The sequence below is a fragment of the Athene cunicularia genome (assembly GCF_003259725.1).
Source record: "Athene cunicularia isolate RWA chromosome 7 unlocalized genomic scaffold, athCun1 chr7_part1, whole genome shotgun sequence".
NCBI lineage: Eukaryota > Metazoa > Chordata > Aves > Strigiformes > Strigidae > Athene > Athene cunicularia.
Window position 1 is genome coordinate 19,400,624 of NW_020799107.1, and position 18,780 is coordinate 19,419,403.

General features: G+C 36.4%; 1 protein-coding gene across 9 annotated transcripts in view; it reads right to left on the bottom strand.

Moving 5' to 3' along the window:
• The window catches only part of SLC4A10 (solute carrier family 4 member 10), a 120,982-nt gene extending 107,728 nt beyond the window's left edge, over positions 1–13,254 (bottom strand). For 4 of the 9 annotated variants that reach the window (XR_003398788.1, XR_003398787.1, XM_026852577.1 and 1 more), the window contains exon 1: positions 12,870–13,253. Coding sequence is in view for 5 of the 9 variants with exons in the window: in XM_026852577.1 (XP_026708378.1) it covers positions 12,870–12,950 (81 nt within the window). In the remaining 4 variants the exon portion in view is untranslated. Of the gene's footprint in view, positions 1–12,869 lie in introns of all 9 variants that reach the window. The other 5 variants (XR_003398790.1, XM_026852582.1, XM_026852580.1 and 2 more) reach the window with 3 other exon arrangements.
• Between the last annotated feature and the right edge of the window lie 5,526 nt (positions 13,255–18,780).

Sequence of the window (18,780 nt, forward strand, 5' to 3'; positions counted from 1 at the left end):
TTTATCACTCAGAAACGTTCTGCTGCATGCAAATGAACAGCTACCCTAATGGAAATGAAGAGACCTTTTGCACTGTCTGTATAGTCCCAGCATAAAACAAGTAAAACCTCCCCACCTCATAATTAGACAACGACATTCTGATGATCTTTGCTCTCATTCTTTACCTGTCTCACATCATCAGTAAGTCGTGGTGACTGGGCAGGGCAATGCCACAGAAAACATTTAGGAGCCACTCTATTCATAAAGATAAAAAATAATTATGTCCTCTGAGCCATCGATGATATGATCTGCTATCTGAAAGTTCAGGTAGTCTAATTAATTCACACAGGGATTAAGAAAATCAGTAAACAGTGCAGAAGCAATGAGAAGAAAAAAAAGGAAAGGCAGAAAAGAAAGAAGTGTTACTGCACTGTAAAGAGAATTTTCATATCAAAGACTCACTCAAAATGTATGGGGAAAGTGATCATGACAGTGGACTAGATAATGAGGGATTTGTATAGTTTAGAAGTCTAGACGGCACAAGAACACAAGATATACATTCAGGAATTTGAAATGTACTGCCAAAGAATCGAAGGTAAACAGGTATTATAAACAGTATTTCAATGGCCTTCCCAACTCTCAGAGATCTAAGAATTAGACTTGTACAAATTGCTTGTCTGCTGTAATCTGCAAGCTTTGAACATCCTCGCTTCCATGACCCTGTTGTTCTAGACTATTCAAGATATTTGACAATAAAAACAAGCTGAAAGTTAGAAACAGATGTGACTTTAACAGTGTGCTTTATATTGAACTTACAGAACATCACTTTTGGAAAGGAAATGGACAAGTATTTATAATATAGAGTAGAAAGTAAATGTGAACACTGCATCACCAGTTTATATATGTTCTGTCAGTGCATCTATATGAAAGGATTTCATTCTTAGAAAAGAGCGTTTTCATTGTCAATTTTCTCATAATGCCACTAAATTGATAGACTGACATGCAGCCACAGAGAACAGCATGGGAGGATACAATGATCTCCATCAGAGCTTTGAAGGATATTAGCTAACCTTTAACTATTGTCTAATTTAGGAATTTGGGAGTCTTTTTGGTGGAGGTAGCTATATTTGAAATAGAAAGGTGGTCAGGATTGAATTCCTGTTTTGACAGGGAAACTTTTCAAAAGGAAAATTTTTTTTCAACCCTGCTCACAGGCATTGTATTTACCTGTTTATTTATGCATTTACTGGATAGCTAGTATCACATTAAATTTCACCTTTCAAACTCCATCTCCTTGATCTAATGTCCCCAATGTTCAGTATTTTGAGAAAATGGAAGAAATTACTAGATACCAAGTTTTACTGACACAAGTAATGAAATTTTTGAATTACATATCATTATTCATTTTTTTCTACACTGCTCTAAAGTGAAAACAATTACGATGATGAAAAGCAATATCCAGCAGATGCTCTTCAAACCCTTCCTTGCCTTACCATCTCCTTTTATTAAAGAATGGGGGTTTTTGTGGTGAGCACAAGAAAGAAAATTCTTATCATTTAAACATTATGCTGCTAGCTACTTGAGTCTTTCATTTATTATTAGTCTGTACCAGGCTTACTACAACAGGCTGCTCCTTTTCTGGCAGGATCTCAATGTAGGTACTACAAAAATAATAGTAATTACTGATCTTTATTTGGTTTTATAAGCATCCTTCCTTGTACTTGCAAATTTTGCCTACCTTTTCTCTAACTAGCATTGTTATTAAATATGTATGTGTATGGATGCGTGGAGAAAGAAAAATAGAGTCAGTGGGCTCCACTGACATACACTCTGCAAATATATGCATGATGTGATGGTAATTCAAATAAATTACTTTATAAATATTTCAATAGTCATATAATCTAAAAGGCGTATCATAGCTTGTAGGTATACAAACAATAAATAGCCTCGGGTTAAGAATAGTTGGCAACCTAAGTATACTAAGATGCATACAACTAACATAGTTGCCCAGTCATTAACAGGCTATACTTAACTTTATAGACTACAGAAGGAGTTTTGAGGAGGAGCTCCAACAAAGACTGGGCACAGTAAGAGAAAGTACATAATGACTGTAAAATGAGTAACAACTGGGAGATCAAAACCAATATTGCCAGTAAGCAAACACAAAATTCAACTTTGTGGTAAAATATCTCTCTCAGAAGGGAAAGGAGAAGGCAAGTTGTAAAGCTTTTAAAAGAAAGAAGTTTGTATTTGAAATGATGAGTAAATAGACTTAAAAAAGCAAGTGATGTGGGCAGAGTGATAAGTGAAGACGATATTAACACCGGTAATCAAATGAAGTAAAGCTGTAAGTATTAACGTCAGATAGGCAGATGAGATCATAACAGTCACTGTGTTGAGATGAGCAGGCCTTCCATCTGATTTACAGCTACACGGACAAATAGGAACCGTCAGACCTCAGAGCTGCATAGAACAAGAAGGGCACATCAAGAAAGGAAAGAAAAGAAAATCCATTAATTTGGTTCTATAATAGAATGTGGTTCTATTCAGGTGACCACTGAAAATGAAGAAAATTTTCTGAGATAGGTAGTTTAACTAGAGTGGGGAAAGACCACTAAAAGGTAAAGTAGTGATGCCTTCATAAAGATTATGCTCATAGCTACATTATCTGAAGTAAGGTGTGGAGGAGGATGCAAAGGTTGAGGATGGATCCCTGAGAGATCTAAACACACACCTACATACAGAAAGAAGAGAAAGGGGAGAGGAAGACCCATCCAATAAGAAAATGTATCTGAAAAGAGAGAATCAACAAGGACAAAATGACAAATGTCTAAGAACAACAAAATTTGGTGAAGACTACAACATAGCATTGCAGAGAGATGACAGATGGAGTGGAGGAGAATAAAGGACTAGCCTGGAATTCCTCCAGGAAGAAGTCAAGTGGAACATTATTGAGATAAATTTCAGTGCAAAAGACAGAAACCAGAAGTGAACAGTTCTAGAAAGGCATTAGAATACAAGAAATTAAAACAACTGTACAAAGCATACTAAGGGGGTGAGGAAATGAAGGAGATCTAGGGATAGGACATTAATCTGGTGAATGGAAACTTCTGAAGTTGTTTTGTGTTGGATTTTTTAATATGAAGAGACTCAGACGTATTTCTTGTGTATGGGAATGAATTAAAGGAGAGAAACAGAAATTTTAAAAAAAGAACAGCAGAAGGTCAGAAGGTGGATAGGGACAGGGATATGTTCATTGGAACAGTTCAAAGACTACAAAACAAAATCTTAATGTCTGTTTCAGTAAATGAGGAGGAAGCTTGATTTTTTCCCTTAGTTGGTTAGTTAGTTTTAAGAAGTTCACATGGAAAGAGGGGGGAATAGTTAAACTGATTGGAGGGCTTTATGATTAATAAAAAATACAGGACAGGCAAAACTGCAAGCAAAGATACTTATATGACAAAAATCCCAGAGATTAAGAAATACAGAAAGTCAGCAGAATCAAAAGATTTTCACCGGAGATAGTCAGCAGTATCTCTGAAGCATGGCAGATGGCATTAGGAACTGAGAAAGTGGATACTGGGAGTCAGCCAGGACCATGAATTGTCAGAAGGGTTTGGAAGTGTATGAGAACAAAAAAATAGAGCCTAAAGGGATAAACTGATAGAGGAAAGTAACAGAGGAACAAAGGAAATAAGAGCAGAAAATAAGTCATCAAGATCGACAAAACAGAAGTTTTTAAAAAAGTCTTATTTGTGGAGACAGAATAAAAATGTTGAAAAAGTTCAAACACTTATCACAGATAAGGAACTCAGAGAACAGTGCATAGAGAAGACCAACTCAAGTGTGTAGCTGATTTGGCACATGCTATACAATTCAAATGAGAAACAGCACCAGGGCAGCTACAGAGTTAAGATAGTTATCCATATGGAAACTGAAGGGTGAGAAATTATGAATGGAAGAAAGTTGCAAGTCAAAGTCAGAGAGATGGGAATAGGTAGAGTTGTGTGCATGCACACCATAAAAACATTAGAGGCAGGATGAAGGAAATTCTATTATTTAAAAAAAAAAATAAAAGACAATAAGAAGCTAGGAGCAGGCAGAATTTAAGAACAACAGCACAGAAGTGCTAACTTCTTTGACCCAAATTCAGAGTGAATATTGTTAGAGGTCTCCATTGAAAGGACCACAGAGGAGACAGTGTTAATAAACAAGGGAACAAATTTCTGTGGGCTGGAGGGAACAGCAGGAGGTAAAAAGACAACTTCCAGGTTCTCTGAGACCAGTGACATTCCGGAAACATCAAGAAAATAAAAGAAAGACCAGATAATGAAGCAGGTGAGTTCTGCACCTGAAGAAAAAAAGGAAGTGACAAGAATGACACAGAAGGGAGGCTGGACAGAATGCAGATGTCATTTACAGGAAGAAGAAAAGGACAGAGAATACCAAAAGAAATGTAATCTGGACATGGGTTGATGTAAGAGCATGAAAAGCATCAAAAAGCACAGTGATAAACAAGCACTAATAAAACAATCAAAAAGAAGAAGTTAAAGGAAACAGTACCATCCTGGTTGTTGCTCTTTCAGATATCCTGAAACTTCTGTTATCTGAAGCTGTTACATATACTCTCTCTGACATACATTAGTTTTTTTAACAAATTACATGGTTATTTGAAATGCTAGTTGATAAAGGATGATTTGCTATTACATACTAGGAAAAGATTTAATCCACTAAAGCTTATATTACATGCCAAGTTCATATAAGCAGTAGTGGTTAAGGCATTTTATACTTGTACACCCTGTAACTATATTAGAAGTTCATGCCAACATACACTAATAAATCTTTTGTAATGTAGAACTGGACTAATCTGAGCCCTATTCTCCCAGGAATTTTAATCGTATTTATGGATTGTTTGCCAGAATAGCATACTGATTACTTATTTCTTCTCAAGATACAGCACACAAGAGAGTAAATAACATCACCGGTCAAGTGTTATTCTGCATCCTTGGACATATAGATGTCTGGGTCCTGGGAAGGGATTGTTCCAGGGTTTAAGGAGCTTGTTTTGTTACTTTAAGCCCAGTTATTCTTTTCCAAGCCCAACATCACAGGTAATATGTCTCATACTTAATTTTACCAATGACTGTTTTCAAGTTGAAGATTTCTGAAAGCAAAGAACTATAAACAGAATTAGGCCAGCTAATGTATTTTAAACCATACCTATCCCAGGAAGTTACAAAGGGCTTTTGATCCCCAAATAAGAGTGGAATCAGGTCTGCTATATATCAGAACCACAGATTTTAGCTGGCATATTACAGTTCTAGGAGTTGATCTTCCTAAGAATGAAAAAAAAAAAAAAAAAAGTTAATTGAAATCCACTCCTTCCCTGTCACTCACGCTATTTATTCCCCATGTCACTTCACATGCTATTAAAGTCACAAATATGCACACTTACAAAACAAAGGGGCACCAACACTTCGAAATGGATCAAGAGTTATATGTAGTACTTTTGTTTGAAACATTTACACTCCACTGCAATTTCATCTTCTGATGTAAATACGGCAGAATTCAAAACTCGAGGAAGCAGGTTTGTAACTCATGAGGGTTACAAATGCATTTCCAAGTGGTGGAATTCTCAGTAAACTGGATCATGACAAACAAAGATGTTACTCCCCAAAAGGTATGTGAAATCCTACATTAACTTGCATCTTGCACAACTCCTGTGTAGTCAATGGGAACCCAGCAGGATGGGAGCTAGGTAAGATTCCAGGTAATTTTTATTTTAAACTATGGCATTGCCCTGGACTGCATGCAACAGAACACTTTAAAAAGTGCATATCGTAACAGCTTTCCTCTGCTTAGAAATAGAATGAGCAATTTTTAAACTGGGACAGAGCACAGAAAAAGTCAGTGAGAGACTAGAAAGAATAATAGCAAGTGAGAATAACTGAAATCTCTCCCTTGAACCTCTCCTTCAAACAAAAAAAAGGCCCAAAGCTTTTATAAGACCACTAAAGACGGAAACTGCATCTCATCGTACAGCTTACATTTAAACTGAAAAATTTTTTATAGAGGGAAAAAAGAAGAGAGAAGCAGAAAATGTCCCCACTTCTCCTTTTAACAGCAGATCTGACTTGCACAGGGCAGTCAGGAAGCCCATTCACCTCACAATCACCAGAATGGCCAGTTTAGCTTAACTAGCACTCTGTCTATGCCCATTTATTATTCATCTGCTAAAAAAAATAAGGGCGGGGGGAAGTAGCAGGTGACATTTAATTAACTAAGTGAAAGATAAGAAATGTCTCCTTTTCAAAAGCCTAAAGATCAAGTCATTAAATCCTGTGCATAGTTTCATTAATAGATACTACTATTATTCCCTTGAAAATTTTATTCATGATTATTCTCATTATTGTTCATTTTTCATCACCCTGAATCACAAAAGTAATGCTCATGCTAAAGAATGATAAAAGATTAGCAAAGGTGTGATGACTTTTTTAATCTGTCCATGAAAAAATGGAAACTTTATGTGACACTATTATCTTGTATTTGTCTGTCTTGTATTTTAAACACTTTGTCAGTGCTCCAGATTCCTCAGGTTTTTTGTTACTGTTATGCTGCATTACACGTCTGTGGAGATCCAGCCAGCCTAGAAATGAAGAGATATTCAAATTTAATACCTCTTCATTCCAACAGAATTACTCACAAGATACTTTAGTCAACAAAACCCAGTTTATTATCCCAAGTTCTACAGGTGAGATACAATGTGGTGTGTAACATCCTTACTTTAAATCACTCCTGGTACCTTTGAAATGGATTACTTGAACACACCTTCAAACTGGAAGACCACACATACCATGTCAACTTCTAGAAAGATCTCCAAACAGTCTGTAAACAATCAACCAGTAAGCCTGTTGCTGGCAATGGGCAGAACTATTATAAAGAATAAAATTACAGAGCACAGGAGTAATTATGATATACTAGAAAAATACTGATCCTGTGTAATGTTCCAGGGAAAGATATGGCAACTGAGATACCTGAAGGACATCTGCAGTCTCATGCTGAGATTGATCAAGAGGTCCTCTGACAAGAGACTTGGAAATTATAAATACACATAACTTCAAACTGAGCAGAACTGCACTAGGAACCTGATGAAACACAGAAAATCCTGCCTTCATTAACACAGATAATCTGCCAAAATGAGGGCTACTGAGCACGGGGTGCTTCGTGTCTTGGAAATTATTTAACTCCCTGCTGTTTTCTAAGAAGAGCAGTGTTGTTCCACAATTGCCCGCTACATCAGCATACATCACTATGCCTATTCCAAATACGTAAACTGTAAACCAAAAGAAGATGATGTTATGGTGATGAACATGCTGGGAAGGCAGGAGTATCCATTACAGGAACACCATCAGCTGCAGGGCTTAACCAATTTACTTGACAGGATCCCTGCTGCCCAGCTCTGTACAGAAGCAGGTACCAAAAGTATCCAGAGCCAAAGAGCCTGAATCTTGTTTTCTATGACTGAACAGCATAAGAGATTCTTCAGTTCACCTGAAGAAATTTTATGCTGTGCATAGTGGAAGATAAAGGTACATTCTTATATTAAATTAGAGATCTACAGGTGTGTACAGCGCGGCCAAGCAAAGACAGGAAAATTAAAAGGAAATTAAACTAGAAATTGATAACGACATTTTTATGGGCATAAAAGGAGGCCCATGAGGGAAATAAAGTCTAAGCGATTACCAGGGAATTTTGTTTATAGCTGATGATACAGACATTGCTAAAAATGTAAATTTAATCCCTGTCTCAGCAACTGCAAAGGATACTAAAGAGGAAACAACATTTCTTATCTGTAGAAGCAGGCAAGAAAAGGACCCAGAGCACGTCTCAGATCTGTGCTGAGGTTGCTGCTGCTGCTGCTGTAGATGTTCAGGACACAAGGCAGTGCTAGCAACTACTTCTGACAGCACAGATTACATCTCTCCCTGCCATCCACAGCAACTATGCATCTTTGCATTAGAAGTTAGATGACTGAAAAATTTCAGCACATCTGCACCCTACAAAATAGAAAACCAAAGAGGAGAAGGAGAACAGAAGGCAGACTGGGCAATAACCAAACCCAGTGAGTCACTGTGAGACATTCACTAGCAGCAGTAAGAAATTGACTCTTGACTACATGCAGGAGTGGTGGCAGTACACTGAGATCTAGCAGAGCAGACAAGTCTGGTGAAAGCAACAAGGCAACCAAGCTCCTGGAGAAAGGTCATAATTTCCTTCCAGAACAAAAGGAGAATGCCAAGATTTTCATTTTCATGTTTCACATTTCATATGTTAGGTAAACTTTACTGGCAATATGCAGCCACCTCCACTAAATCCTTTGCCCTGATGATCTAAATTCTCTATTTGACACGTATTAGCCCAACAACCACAGCTGATATTCTAAAGATCCAGGCACCGTTACCAGACACTGAACTTCATCCTCAATAGCCATCACAGAACTAGGCCTACGCTTGCTACATGGAATATAAACACACAAGAATAATCTTCAACAGAATATACACCACAAGAAATCACTATATTCTGTCATTGTTACAAAACTATTGCTCTGCATTTTCCATACATACTAGATTTTTATAATGATCATTCACTGTACTCCACTAAAAACGTTACATGGCAGTCAACAACAACCAAACTCCACTTTCTAGGAGTTGCCTAAATTTAAATTTTAAGTTGTGCTACACACATACGCGCATGAAGCCTAAAATTTATATTCACCAAAATTTATTCCTGGAACAGAACTAGAAAAATTAGATGAACAACGGGGAAAAGAAAAGGGAAAAGAGAAGTCTGATTTATCTTTTTTTTTAAAGGTTTAAAGTATTTCAGATAACCTTAGCAAGAAAATATAAAATAAACACTTAAATACCTTTAAAAATGGAACTAAAGAGTGACATCAGCTGGTATGCATGGCTATCTTTCCCCCTTAAGCATAGATAATCCCCTTGACATCAGGTCTCCACCATGCAAATTCCTATCTCCAGACAGACTCCACACCTGAATGGAATTGCTCAGTTGCAGCTCCCCTTACTAACACCCGAACAAGGTATTTCTCTGCTGTCCCACTTGCAGAATTCAGGCACAAAAGTGACACTGCTTTTCCTGGAAAATTCTTATCACAGGACTGGGACATAAAACCGACAGTGCTTTTGTTAGAATAGTTTTAATTGCATTAGATATGGATACAAACCATATGGGTATGATTTCTTGCATGTATTTTAATAACACTGTGTGCCTGCATAAAATCTTTAATAAAGCGAATTTAAACAAGCGAACTCATTATGTTATCAGGAGACAAACAGATGAATCTTGAAGTGCTGAAGGCTCCTATATACATTTTTGTTTTATTTTAGCAGCCTGGGGGAAAATGGGAAAGCTATTACAAAAATGAGTCAATTTTTACAATACCTCAGCACTCCCTCATGTCACTTAATGCCTGTTTTACATTTTCATTCAATGCACCAAGCTGAATATTTTGTATCAGTTGGTGGTTGCTGCATCAGTTAAGAACATTTGAGAGCTCTGTGCATGTTCTGAGTTTCCACTAGAAATTAACAAATAATTTTTGGTGAGTTGACTAAAAACAATTTATAAATCTCTGGAGTTCATGTTCCCATAATTTACCTTTTTTATTATTATTACTAGATTATATCTTTTTATTCTGTTACTTTAAAATTCGCTTAGCTCAAAATATTAAAGCTTACTCTTTCCCTTTAGGACTTATTCTCTGCTTACATCAACTGGCATCAGGGGACATAGATTCCATGTAAGACATTCCAACACAACAGGAGGTTTCATCACTAAAACTGCTATGAATTAAGCAAAACTATTTTCAAAGTTCAAAGTTTTTCTTCTCCATAAGATTACCAAACATTAGTATTTACAATTTTCAGGACATTCAATCCTCAACTTTTCAAGGCCCAATGACTTGGTATATGAATTCAAGTACTAAATGAGAAGAATCTGACCAGAGAATAGGATCACCTCTTGGGAGGGAGACTAGAGACTAATGTAAGACAAAAAGACTTTAATTCCTTCAAGCCACTCTGAAAGTACTTTTTGCTTCTAGTGTTGTTTTGCCATTTGTGAATGTTTGGCCATGATATCCTATTTGTCCTAGTGTTGCCATTTCCTTAAAAAATGGCACTATAACATATGAAAAAAGTCAGCAGTGTGGAATCAGAACAGCAATCAGTAATAAGTAAAATCACTACACAGCAGAATATGTGCATGAGTGTGAGAATTCATGTTTAGAACTGGTGAATGACACAAATATTGGGTTTCTTGCCCAATTTGCTAGTTAACACCATTCCTAAAACATTCATACAGAGCTTTGTTTCTTTATAAGATCTTTCTTTTTGCAAATGGATGGTATAGTTATAAGGCAGCATAAAAAACCTTGTTGATACCAGCACTATGCACTGGACTCAATGACTCCAAATTTGTGCGATATGTCCAAATATCAGCAAGTCTATTTTAACGGGGGGGGGGGCATTAAACAAGCAAAATAGTTTATAGTTTTAAGTTTTCATATCACTTCAGTCCAATTCCCTGCTCTCACATCTCTATCTCTACCTTGCTGCAGTTCCTCCTCTTACAGAAGAACTTCACTTCCTTGATACATTCCTTTGGAGTATTATTCCCTAGTCCCTCTAAATTAAGAAAGACTTTTAATGGCTCTGTGTCCTTTGAGTGAAAAAACACAGTCAGTAATATCACTGTTTCAAAATTCAGTGACCTAAACACAGACTTTCTCAAGCAAGCATTCTACACCAATTTATTTGCCTTTGTAGATACAGTTTCTATCCTAAATAGGCTGCAATGGATGACTATCGCACTATTTGGAGATCATTATCAACGAGACATTTCAAAAACATCCACAGAATGCAGTTTGCAGAATTAATATAAATGATAAAACAGAGTCTAGGATAAGCACATGACATACTGCTATAGCTTCCAGTTATGCAAAATTCCATGGAGATCTAATTATTTTAAATGAGCAAAGGAGACTTCAGGAACAACTTCAAAATACAGGCAAGTCAAGATTTTAAATTACACTTTAATAAGCAAAACTAAGAAGTTGGGGGGAGGGTTGGTCCCATTCAAAAGTCCATAAATACTCTGCAAAGCACCAAAATACCATGAAACCAATACTTTCAGGAATTTCATTCCAATGCCAAGAAACAGAATGTACTCATTGTGACTAATACATTAAAATACTGAAAATAAATTCTAACAGATTAAAAAGATCTTGTAGCAAGTGAAAGGTATAGTTAAATCATTCCAAACCTAATCAAGCTTAAGAGCAGGGCAGTCGTTCCCCATTATTAATAAGAATGTAATCTGGATAAGTAGACTGGGAAACTATAAATTATGGCCAGTAAAAATAATACAACTTTTTACAAATATGTTTTTAATGAAAAAGACAGTCATTTTTACTGTAGCAATTTGCTGCACATTCTTAAGTTTTCTTAAGTGGTCTTCTGTGGTCTCCACATACATACATTTCCAACAAAATGTTATTAAATGGAGTGAAACCAGAGTACACTTCTAAATGCAAAATCAAATACATGTTTAAATTTCTAGGTGGAAATATGAAAATATTTTAAAATCTTGATCACTTAATCCTGTGCTTTGGGGTCAGGAAATATCACTCACCCCTGCCAATCTGCAGTCCAGTTGTATGTGGAAACTGTTGTTCCACAAAGGTAGAACAAGCAACAGAAAAATTGCACACTACTTTCAGGCTTCAGCTGAGCTTTTAAAACACATGGCCAAACACGTTGCCATGGAAATGTTCTGCAAATACATCTAGAATTTCTTAAGATGGAGCTGAATATCATTTTTTAAAATAAACTTGTACAATTCCAAATATAATTGCTCTATGATGTATTCAAAGGAAGCAATGGCTATCATCTAGCATTTATAACAACTAAAGTGGTAACAGGATCTCCAATTCTATTTTGTGCCTCTTACATGAAATTAGGCCACTATCTTCCTATGTAAAATACTCATGTATTTGTTTTCTTTTATGTACTGTGACTTTACTATCCATCAACACAATACATTAGCAGATACATAAGTATCACCCTTGCAATAAAGTTGGCAACAATTAAAAACAAAAAGGATGAGGCATGCTTCAGTAAAATGAATTTGCTTTTAAATCACATTTTAAATATTTAAGTTATTAATCTTCTCTCTTACAATCCATTAGTATTAGTATGTGTCACTGAGTGTAATAATTAAAAAGGGGAGAGTTACCTTGCCAAACTTTAGTTGTTATGTTCAGTGAGCTATTTTTAAAACTGATTTGAAATGAAGAAAAAAAAAAATCTACTACTGCAAAATGAAGCAAGATCTGTGTCTGCAGAATAGCTCAGTACTGTTACACAATGTGATACGCTGTTTTAAATAACCTGCCACTGTAGGTAAACAGTAGCCTTATACTGCATTTCATATGACAAATACACACATTTGCAATAGCTTTGTGCGCCACATAAAGATAAAGCAAAATAAAAATGCAATACAATCTTGTCATTTTACTTTACAGCAAATGTATAACCTTTTATCATGAATTAGTTAAAAGAAATCGTATTCACAATAAAAACAGGTTGAAAATATATATGGAATAACCTTACATTGTTCAAACAGCAATTAACAACACGTTAGATTTCCAAGATATACATTGCTCTGCTTATGTAAACAATCTACCCTATAAATCCTGTAGCAAATCCAAAATGAAGCAATTACACAGACAAAGAGATTGTAAATGACCGAAAACGTTAAAACAAACCCTTGTGTTAGAAATATTAGTATAAACTATGAGGTCATACCTGATGACTTAGAGACTGTAATGTCTCACCGGTTCCCAGCTGCATGACCTTTCTATTTCCAGAGACCCCCAAAAATTGCATTTCCTGTCTTATGAAAGTACATCACAAACCCATTTATCTTTCAAAATCTTCTGGGCTAGTGAAGAAAGCATTAGCAGCCATTCTGTCCGTCAGCAAGTGCTGGAGTCATTACCCTCAAGATATCAGATCTTAAATATAGTTTCCTCCGTGCGATTACAGACATCCAGTAGTCAAGGAGGCTGACACAGCTATATCACTGATGCTGCTAATGCCATCTGAAAACAGTAAGCTTACTGCTTAAAGCAATCCTGCATCATCCAAACAGAACAAGCCACATCCTTCAACTCCTCACTTGCATTTTTTATAAAACCTAGCGCTGCCATTATAGATTTTGTTTTCATCTGTGGCCAGCTAAAGGAGAAATTACATATTATGCAACCAGCTTTGCATTAACAAAAGAAAAACGGCAGATGAAGTGACATATCGAGGTTATCAAATTCTGCTTGCATGACCACTCCTCAACAAGCACTATCACTATTCAGAAGAAGCATCACAACCTGATCCAAAGGAAAATTACCAGAAAGAAATTATAAATAATTCACAGGCAGCAAGACATTTAAACACCTCTGAGGTACTGAAACAGCTATTTTATGCAGCCTTATGAATCCTAGTCCCTATTAAATTAAAAATATTGCTTGCCTAAGTATTTTTAATGTTTAATTTCAATAAATTGCATGATCACTGCATTGTTTCCATTACTCCCTGCTAGCAGCCAGAAAACAGCATGCCTTGAAAGTGTGCCAGTATTATGACAGCAAAAATGTGTTTTGATATCAAACAAAACAATCATGCATGGTTTTTTTCTGATATGAGAGACCTTTCAAGCTAACAAATGTACAGTATCCTCTTTAGTAATTTTTGAATTATTAAGACTACAAAGTAATAACTAGACTTTTTATTAAAACACATGCTTGATGCAAGTGAAATTTATTATTATAAATCATTATTTACTTTTATTGTTGCTATCATTATGACAACAAACGTATGCAAAGAAAAAAAATCACTTCACAGAACTAAGACGAAACAGTGGGACCAAACTGGAAAAAGTTATCATTTAATAATTCCTCTGAATTCTAGACCCACAGAAAAACTACCTGTGTTCACAGAGTGAGAAAGTCCTGTTGAGGCACTCGGTCCATATCCTTAAACACACAGCAGCATCCCCTCAACACATATTGAAATATACTGCTATAAGTCAAATTTTAGAGACAAAGAAAACTTAGAGGAAAAAATCTTCCTCATTTTAACTACAGCTTGCATGTTATTCAAATTAATTTGGATGTCCTCCTTTTCTTTGAAATATAAGCAGAAGCTGAAACTAGAAGTAAATGGTTCTAAATTAATTCACCCAGATCCTATTCTGTTAGTTTAACATAATCATCATCATCATCATCATTATTATTATTATTATTATTATTATTATTATTATTACTATACAGTTGTAGTAATTGCTCTTTTGAGTAACTTAATGAAATTTTGCTTATAGTCATTCACATTATGGCACTGATAATAACAAACTGGTCTCACCCACTAATACCGCATACTTCCCTTTAGAGAGAGAAACTGTCTGCTGTCAATATTTAATTGATTCACTTTGTACGGTATACAACTGCCTCAACGTAAGGATGCCTCATCTACAGTGGAACTCAGCCATACATTCCTACAGTCTCTCTGGTGATGTGTCTGGTAGCCTAGCAGAGGCTAGTCAGTGAAGCCCTAGGAGGCTTTAAGGTGCAGGAGGGAACCAGATCAGGCCAGACTTGATGCTGCTTTTTATACTCTCCAAGGGAGTTAATCTTGAGGCCCAACAACCTGACACTGTTTTTTTACTGCTGATGCTAGCGGCAGTCAGGGTGCCACTTTGAACATGGTGAATGCCCTTGAAAGCTGCCACTTAGACAGTTTTTCCAGAATAATTTATGAATTCACTTTCAACTTAGGAAACATTACTAAATCTACATCCACAGGATATAAATGCATGCACACAGAGACACAAAAGACCTTTCCAAAAAGAGATGAGAGTGATTCAGCACTAAAAAAAGGGGAAAACAGCTTTCCCCAAATCAGTATGAAATGGGAATATCTTACAACCAATAGTTTTATTTCCAAAGGTAATTTTAAAAAACAAACAAATAAAAAAACCCCAGCACTAAATATTGTTATTTACTCCTATGCAAACGCTCAGTTCTGCAATACTGTATTCTGACCAGTAGCTAAGTACAACTGCGTAAGGGAGTACAACCTTGCATCTGTAAATTGCTGGCAACCACTTCCAAGTCCCCACAAGCCACCTAGCTACAATACAAAGGCCAGCAAGATGGTAAGAAGACGGAAATATGTTCTGCCAACCAGTTTTCATAAATATTACGTAGGCTCTCTCTGTGCAAATCCTGTACTGCATGAATATCTCCACTCAAAGAGTGAAAAACAACAGCTATAACCACAGCTGTCAGAAGCATCACTTAAAGAGTTTCTGCTCACTAAGAGTACATGATCTCTCCCTCAGCTGGACATTTGAAGAATTCAAGCAAAAGGCAAGACAGAAGACTATTTTCCTGAGTTAGGTTAGGATCTCAGTACAAATTATAAATGCCCTCAGAAATATATAGTTGTTTTTTCATGCACATTATCCCAGCTAGTGGAATCTTTTCCCAGAAGTTATTCCATGTTCTTTCACATGGCTTACTATTTTGTAGAAGCAAAAACTTTAACATTTCATTAACAATGTTAAAACAGAAAAAGGGTATAAATACAATACTATTTTATGAATTATAGATATTTATTGTGAGAGATGTTAAAGCAAAAATCTGGTAATCCGTTCTCTGCAGCATATCAACAGGTATCACATTATGTCATACAGAAACATTACAACAAATCTAGTTTGCCTTTATTACATTTTTCCTCACAGGAAAAAAGAAAAAAAGCAAATTCAGAGTTCCTGTGGATTATACAAGGTGAAATAATGGTCACTTTGAATGTAATACAGCATATAATTTATAATATAGCACTCTAACATATGAGGAATGGAATATCACTAGGAAGACATGGATTACCTTTAGGACCACAAGAATAAAACTGGGGCAAAACAACACAAAATGTGAAGATGTGAATTTATAGATTCTTAAGTTTCTTCTAAGAATTGAGAGCTCAACAGTTGAAAACTACAGTGGGTGAAACTGTGGGGACAAAGCTGATCACTGAGTAATTATGAATTACCAACATGATGTCCCTATGGAAATGAAATTTTAAAATTATCAGTGAAGATATTTCTAGCATATAGACATCAACATTAATACAGTAACATGAAGCTCTATTAAAATCTTACTGTTCTTGATCTGATCATCTATGCCTAAAAAAGGACTTCAAACTGCAAGAGATAAAGGCTTCTTCAATGGTCAGGGAAATTTTGAAAAGAAACTGAAAACATTTGCTTTGTTTAGCTTTACAAATGAAAGACTAAAGGGGAGATCTGTGCAGGTGTCAATATAGAAGTGCCAAAGAAAAAATCTTCAAGTAAAAGAACAGTTTTGGAACAAGCACAAATGCATACAAAGTTCTCATTAATATCTGGGGCTTTTTTAATCTATCAGAGATTGAAGGTCTGCAGAAGCAGGAAATCAAACTCAAATACCAAGAATGTGCCTTTCAATTCTACTGTACTGGGCTGAATTGGTTTTCCCCTACAGCAGCCCTCACGGTGCTGTGTTTTCTGTTGGGAGCTGGCAGGGTGTTGATAGCAGCCTGGTGTTGTGGCTACTGCTGAGCAGTGCTTACACAGCACCAAGGCTCTTGCCGACATTTTCCTCCCCCAGTGGGACGGGGTGGGTGAGATCTTGGGAGGGGACAGAGCCAGGACAGCTAACCCAAACTGACCAAAGGGATATTCCAGACCATATGGCATCTGCTCAAGTATAAAGCTGGGAGAAAGGAGGAAGGGAGGGTGGGGTGGAGTGGGGTGTCACCCTTGGTCCTCCGAGGCAACCACTATGCGTGTTGGAGCCCTGCTTCCTGAGAAGGCCCGACATCACCTCTTAATGGGAAGTAGAGAATAAATCTCTTTGCTTTTTTTTGCTTCCATGCATGGACCTTTGCTTCACTTTGCTTATATTAAAACTGCTTTTGTTTTACCCACAAGAGTTGGTCTATCTTATTTTCTTTCCTTTCTATTTTATTTTCTTTCACCTCTTTGCCCTGTTGAGAAAACAAGGGGAAAGGGGGGGAAGTGATAGAGCGATTGGTAGGTACCTGGCATTTAGCCAAAGTCAAACCACCACAGTCTTTTTTGGCACCCAATGTGGGGCACGACAACAGCAGTTTTATATTAAGTGTGCTGTAGCTATAGTAGTTAAGTGACAAACTCTTGTGCTGGTCACGGGTTTGTTAATAATGAAAATATAGACAAGTGAAGGAAAAAAAAGCAGAAACTTAAGACACATCAGAATTAGTACAAAGAGAAGGACCTAAGGAAAAACAGGAGATTGCCCTGGGGCTCAAATGGAAATAAGTTTAGAACCCTGAATCAAAAAAGAGTAAACAAAAAAAATACTATAATAGTTGGTTTCTCCAGTACTCAAGGCACTGAACTTTCATTTCAATACACAGAATGGTATTAACAATATAAATAGCTCAGCAATTTCTCTTAACCAAAGTAATTCATCAGTTCTTAAATTTCAGCCAATTGCTCGGATCAACACAGATTAAAAAATATCTTTCTACTTGAGTGGAATAAGCTCAGAAGTAATTAATGATAGCCCATTCCCCTTTAATCCTAATGACAGGACTGTTTCTACTACCTTTCTCTAGTCTACATATATATCTCTTATTTAATTCTGCCATTAAATTATTGGGGATTTTTTGTTACAAAGCGTAAGCACCCTTCTGTATGCAAAAAGGAAAGTCACTTAGAGAATTCTACATTTAAATTTATTAACTCAGTAAAAACTTGTTATATTTCATGGATGTACTTCTATGTTCTCTTAAATGAGATACTGTTCAAAGACTCTCCTTTTGTGATTATTTCAACAGGCTTTACGTAAGTCTAATCAGTTCATCTGTGGATAACCATGACTGTGGTGAAAGGAAACCTGAAATATTTACAAAACAAAATAGAAAATGAGCAGCAGGAGATCAGAACCATGGCTGCAGAGTCAAAATTTGCAAACGAACTGCTTGGTTCCATTTCTGCCTAACAGTTAATGTAGCTGTATCAAAACCTGCCATTCCAAATACCTCACTGTCAGTATTGCTGTATACTAACACTAACCCTCAAGTTTGTATCTCGGGCTGGTCCTTGACGATACAGATCACTGCACTACGTGGTGTCAACAAATTAAAATAAATGTATAATAAACAGTTTTAAAGCAATGAAAAGAAAGGAAGATTTCTATCTAGTATTTTAGCTTGAAATCCTGCTTTAAAATGTCCGACATCCCATTTCCCAGAAGACAATGTAGAAGGCAGACATCTCTCTCTCTGACTGAGAAGGAATCCTATACCTACAGTGCATACAAGAGGTGGTTGTTATTTGTTGTTGAAAAATACAAAAAATAAAAGAGTACAAAATCTCCTCAAAGTTTGCAATCATACATTTTCTTAGCAAAATTGTATGTACATAAACCATGTATTCTAGAAAATTATTTGCCAAACCAGATTGAAATTATAAATTTTAAATTACAGAATCACAGAATGGTTAGGGTTATAAGGGACCTTAAAGATCACCTACTTCCAACTCCCTCCCACGGGCAGGGACACCTTCCACCAGCCCAAGTTGCTCAAAGCCCCGTCCAACCTGGCCTTGAACACTGCCAGGGAGGGGGCAGCCACAGCTTCT